Source organism: Podarcis raffonei, chromosome 10 (assembly GCF_027172205.1).
Source record: "Podarcis raffonei isolate rPodRaf1 chromosome 10, rPodRaf1.pri, whole genome shotgun sequence".
NCBI classification, from domain to species: Eukaryota; Metazoa; Chordata; class Lepidosauria; order Squamata; family Lacertidae; genus Podarcis; species Podarcis raffonei.
The window spans coordinates 70167606-70173605 of NC_070611.1; the positions used below are offsets into that span (position 1 = coordinate 70167606).

Below are 6000 nucleotides of genomic sequence, written 5' to 3' on the forward strand. Positions count from 1 at the left end.
TTGTGTATCCTGCAATAGGGCAGAAAGGGCAAGGTTAAAACAGAAAAAACAAGGAGGTTAAAGGAGAAGAAGAGAAAGCAGCAAGTCAGAGGAGCAAGACGGAAACCCTCTGCAGATTTGACGCAAAGGAGCAGAAATAGTGAAATGTGATATAATCTGTCCAACCCTGCCAGGCTATTCTGATGGATACCAGGATCAGTGGTCTAGAAAGCAAGATAGGCAGAGGCAAGGTGCCCATGTTAATAATCTCCTGGCATGGGAGGTATCAATGACTACTAGTCATGATGGAATATGTTCTGCCTCGACTGTCAGAGGCAATATGCCTCTGAACATCTGTTGCTGGGAGTCACAAGCAGGTAAAATGTTGCACTCAGGTGCTGCTTTCGTGCTTCCCATAGACATCTGGTTGGCCACGGTGGGAAAAGGATGCTGGACAAGATTGACCAATGGCCTGATACAGCAGGTCTTGTCTCCCACTAGAGTAGACAAGGCATTTTCTTTCCAGATTTGAGATTGGTCAAGGAAATCACTACCATGCAGAAGTTAAAGCAGTTAAGTTGCTACCACTACCCGCTGGATCACCTGATTATGGGAGACCAGGTGGTCAAGTCTAGGAATCTAGCTTTATTAATTTTTTTAAGCAGCAGTTTTACAAATAGCTTCTTCAAGGCAGTAGGGCAGAACTGCCCACTCAGAGTATTTTACCATAGCCTAGAACAACTGGCCAGTCTCTCTGAGCAGGCAAGAACCGAACAAGGCACACATGCCTGAGTGAATGTTTCCTTGGGCATCATAAACTGAAATTATCCATGTGCATAACGGCAAGATTTACCAATGAGAACTATGCACCTGGACTGCACGACCTCAACTTAAAATAAAGGTTCAGGCAAAAGGTCCACGTGCAGAGGAAAATATTTGGCCTGGCCTGTTCTTGTGCCTTGAAAAGCAGCTTGAACTGTAACAGCAGAAAACAGCATGCAAAACTTTTCAGGAGATTAATCTTATCACCTCCTGCAAGGAGAAGCTCGGACCTCGACTCACTCACCTGTGACCTAGCTCTATGGGTGGTGAAGCAATTGGGAGTGCTATCTACAGGCACTGGCCGTGGTTTCCTTCTGCACTATCCAAAAAGAGAGAGCAAGCAGAGGCAGTCACTGCAGGAGCCACTCACTTGCTCACATCTGTGATTTCTCTCTTAAAACTGTAGCAGTTGGTGCTGGTCCCATTCTGGCTGCCTAGAGAGGGCAAAGGAATGAGTGAACAGAGGGAGTGGCAGGATACCATTTCCTCAGATTACTCACTGAAGGTTTTCACTCTCCAGCACTGCGGTTGCGCAGTCTCTGGGCAATGCAGCTAGCCCAATTCAGACCACTGTGTCACCAATAAAAAGAGAATCTAAGTAAACAAGTGAACTAGAAGCGGCAAGAATTGCTTTTTTCTACTGTCGCCTGGGCCTCTCATTGGCATAGTGCAGAAGTGAGGAACAGCCAGCCTGTGAGCCACACATGAAGAGGCATACAGCCTCCAACAATAGAGGCAGATAATATCCATCCCGGCACGTAGCCATTGAAAGCTTTTTCATCCTTTGTGAATCTGTCCAACCCTCTTTCAAAGTCATCCAAGAGCCAGTGTGGTGTTGTGGGAGAGACCAGAACTGTGTACAGTACCCCAAAATGCAGTTGCACCACAGATTTGTGTTATGGCATTATTAGGATGTTGGCTGTTTCATTTTCCATTCTGTTCCATAATGCCACCTCTGCCACGCCCTTCTCTCCACCCTTTTGTCCTTATCTCCCGCTTGGACTACTGCTATGCGCTCTACGTGGGGCTACCTTTGAAGGTGACCCAGAAACTGCAATTAATCCAGAATGCGGCAGCTAGACAGGTCATTGGGAGTGGCCGGCGGGACCACATAACACCGGTCCTGAGAGATCTGCGTTGGCTCCCAGTACATTTCCGAGCACAATTCAAAGTGTTGGTGCTGACCTTTAAAGCCCTAAATGGCCTCGGTCCAGTATATCTGAAGGAGAGTCTCCTCCCCCATTGTTCTGCCCGGACACTGAGATCCAGCGCCGAGGGCCTTCTGGCAGTACCCTCCCTGCGAGAAGTGAGGTTACAGGGAACCAGGCAGAGGGCCTTCTCAGTAGTGGCACCCACCCTGTGGAACACCCTCCCTTCAGATGTGAAGGAAATAAGCAGATATCTTATCTTTAGAAGACATCTGAAGGCAGCCCTGTTTAAGGAAGTTTTTAATATTTAATGCTGTATTGTTTTTAACACTTGATTGGAAGCCGCCCAGAGTGGCTGGGGAAACTCAGCCAGATGGGCGGGCTATAAATAATAAATTTATTTTATTTTTATTTTTATTTTTATTTTTATTTTTATTTATTTTTTATTATTATTATTATTATTATTATTATTATTATTATTATTATTATCCTCAAACGTTGCAACCTTTCCTCATACAATATATTTCTAATAATAATAGCAACAACAATAGGGCAGCTTGCTGTGGCCCTCCCAGCCCCAGCAGTTGTGTGAACTGCAAAGGACAGGGACTCCACATCCAGCAGACTGAGATGTTTGCAGCCACTCTTCCTCTTCACCAAGGGAAGTAATAGCATTCTCCATTCTGCCTTGGTCAGACCACACTTGAAGTACTGTGTCCAGTTCTGGGTGCCACAGTTTAAGGATACTGACAAGCTGGGACCTGTGCAGAGGAGAAGGAGCAATATGATGAAGGCTCTGGAAACCCAGTCTTATGAGGAACAATTGAGGGAGTTGGGTATGCTGAGCCTGGAAAAGAGGAGACGAAGAGGAGATATGATAGTTATCTTCCAATATCTCAGGGGATGCTGCATGGAAGATGGAGCAAGCTTGTTTTCTGCTGCTCTGGAAGTAAGGACCCAGACAAGTAGATTCAGATGATGATGATGATGATTATTATTATTATTATTATTATTATTTTATTATTTATTTATACCCCGCCCAACTGGCTGGGCTTCCCCAGCCACTCTGGGCGGCTTCCAACAAAATATTAAAATACAGTAATGCATCAAACATTAAAAGCTTCCCTAAACAGGGCTGCCTTCAGATGTCTTCTAAAAGTCTGGTAGGTGTTGTTCTCTTTGACATCTATTGGGAGGGCGTTCCACAGGGCGGGTGCCACTACCAAGAAGGCCCTCTGCCTGGTTCCCTGTAACTTCACTTCTCGCAGGGAGGGAACCGCCAGAAGGCCCTCGGCGCTGGACCTCAGTGTCCGGGCAGAATGATGGGGGTGGAGACGCTCCTTCCGATATACTGGGCCGAGGCCGTTTAGGGCTTTAAAGGTCAGCACCAACACTTTGAATTGTGCTTGGAAAGATGACAAGAAAGGAGATTCCAACTCAACATTAGGAAGAACTTTTGGATGGCAAGAGCTGTTCAGCAGTGGAACAAACTCCCGTGAGAGACTGCGGAGTTTCTACACCTTGAGAGGTTTATAAAGCCACCGTCAGGTGGCCATCTGTCGCAATGCTTTCGTTAAGATCCCTGCATTGCAGGGGGTCAGAATGGATGACCCTAATGGTCCCTTCCCACTCTGCAATGCTACAGTCTCATGAAGTGCACCTCCAGGTGCCACCAGACAAAAAGACCTCGACAACTCAGAAAAACAGGAGCCCCAGACGAGTCATTAGCTGTAACCATGCCTCTGCAACAGATGGATCCTGTCAAGGACCGCAACTGCCAGGGCCATCTCATTTGCACGCCACCTTTCCATAGCTATAAACCATGCTCGAGACGGCTTACAATAACTAAATAAAACTCGGGGGAAAGTACAAGGCCAAATGGGAAACTACAATGCCAGATTCGAACACTTTCCCCAGAGACCCTTGCAAGACCAAAAGATAAGAGACGCACGAAGCACAGGGCGGAGCAATGGAGAATTTCTGAAACATCAATGGGATATTAGCTCCGCCCAAGGCATGATGGAGAACAGCAGCAGCCGGGAACAGATAAGACATAACATTTTACAAGGACAGGAAGAAACACCATGGACAGAATAACGGCCACATACAGGAAGAACAAGGATATAGTTTGAGTGTCTCACTTGTAGTTTTATAAATCATTTAATGTGCCAATACGAATGAAAGTTGTTAATACTGCAGTTGTTGTATAAGGGATTTGTTACCTTGACTAGAGTGTAATTGAAATTAGTAAGATTTTGGAACTTGGGAGTATAGAAAAATCCAACTACTGTTTGTATCCTTTGAATAACTTTGTGTACATGATCAATTTTTTCTGTTTGTCTTTTTATGAATTTTGTTTTCTTTTTATATTTTTGCTCTTTTTGTAATACTTTTTTGAAGATGTGGGTGTAATGTTTAATGTTTGTTTTCGTTGCAATTTTTTCAATATGAAATAAAGATTATTTTTTTAAAAATATATATTTTGGAACATGGAAATAAACAAAATCACCAAACCATCTATTCTAGCATGCGGGGCGGCACCTAAATTATATAATTTGATATCTGAATGATAGGTATTGCTAATTGTATTATAATCTGGCATTGTTGTAGGGACACGGGTGGCGCTGTGGGTTAAACCACAGAGCCTAGGGCTTGCAGATCAAAAGGTCGGCAGTTCGAATCCCCGCGGAGTGAGCTCCCGTTGCTCAGTCCCTGCTCCTGCCAACCTAGCATTCAAAAGCACACCAGCGCAAGTAGATAAGTAGGTACTGCTCTGGCGGGTAGGTAAACGGCGTTTCCGTGCGCTGCTCTGGTTTGCCAGAAGCGGCTTAGTCATGATGGCCACATGACCCGGAAGCTGTACGCTGGCTCCCTCGGCCAATAAAGAGAGATGAGCGCTGCAACCCCAGAGTCATCTGCGACTGGACCTAATGATCAGGGGTCCCTTTACCCGTTACTGAATGATGGGTATTGCTAATTGTATTATAATATGGCATTGTTATAATGAGGCTATTATTGGATTGTTGCAATTGAAAACTAATTTTAAAAATCACAAAAAATAAGAGACGTAGTAAATGAGCAGCAGCAGCTGAGGAGGTCAAGGCAGCAGCACGACAGCCCTGCAAGGTCGGCCTGTCCTCTTCCCTCCCTCCTGCCCTCTCTCTCTCTCTCACCCGGACGCCCTTCACCACCGTGATGTTGTCATTCTCGTCCGCCTCGAAGGTGACCCTCCGCGGGGCGCTGCCTCCGCCGCCCATCGTGACCCGGCTGCCGGCGAGGGTCGCGCACTCGAGCGCCGACTAGGCCGCAAAGAAGCAGAAGACGGGACAAGGTGCCCGAGGAGACCCGCGCCACGCCCACCGACGCGCGATTGGCCCGCCGCCCCTTGAGGCCCGCCCACCACCCACGGCGCGCCGGGCTCCTGTTGGCTCAGGAGCTGGTTGCCCGGGGCAACAGCCCGCCCCGGCGTGTCCACCAGGCCGGGTGGAAAGTTTTTTCCGACTCGTGGGTTTCCCGACAGAACTTGTGGGAGCTGAGAAGGCGGCGAGACTTCAATTCCCAGGATGCCCTGGGGCAAAGGGGAGTGTTCGCAAGGCAGGCTGGGTAAAAGGGAGTCTGCCTGAGAGTCAGGCCGCAAACCAGTCCTGGGAGTCAGGCCGCAAATCACGCGCGGGAGCCGCAATGGATTGTGGGCTGTGTAGTTCAAGCCTTCAGATGTAGCTGCTGCTTTTATTTGCTCTTTTATTCTGCATCCTTAACTGAATTTTAATAGCGGCAAAGCAGGTTGCGGGGGAGGAAGGAATTAAATAGGAAGCGGTTTGAAGCTGTCAGTAAACTGTCAACAAGGAAGCATGGCACAGCTAATGCAGTTTACTAGTGAAAATTTTGTATATATAATAATACAGTACAATAATAAAGAATACAATGAGGAAAAGGATGTGTGGTCTATAATTTCAATGGGTTCTGCAGTCTAAATCAAAACAATCACGGAAAAATTTCCCCCGAAAAAATATAATTTATATAAAAAATATACCCTTGGATTGTACTAAAT

At 46.6% G+C, this 6000-nt stretch overlaps 1 protein-coding gene across 4 annotated transcripts in view; it reads right to left on the minus strand.

Annotated features, from left to right (window-relative positions):
• Positions 1 to 5315, minus strand: part of CHCHD3 (coiled-coil-helix-coiled-coil-helix domain containing 3) — a 217591-nt gene extending 212276 nt beyond the window's left edge. For 2 of the 4 annotated variants that reach the window (XM_053407491.1, XM_053407492.1), the window contains exon 1: positions 5123 to 5312. In XM_053407491.1, coding sequence (XP_053263466.1) covers positions 5123 to 5206 — 84 coding nt within the window. In that variant the 5' untranslated portion in view covers positions 5207 to 5312. Of the gene's footprint in view, positions 1 to 5122 lie in introns of all 4 variants that reach the window. The other 2 variants (XM_053407490.1, XM_053407493.1) reach the window with 2 other exon arrangements.
• Positions 5316 to 6000: the final 685 nt, after the last annotated feature.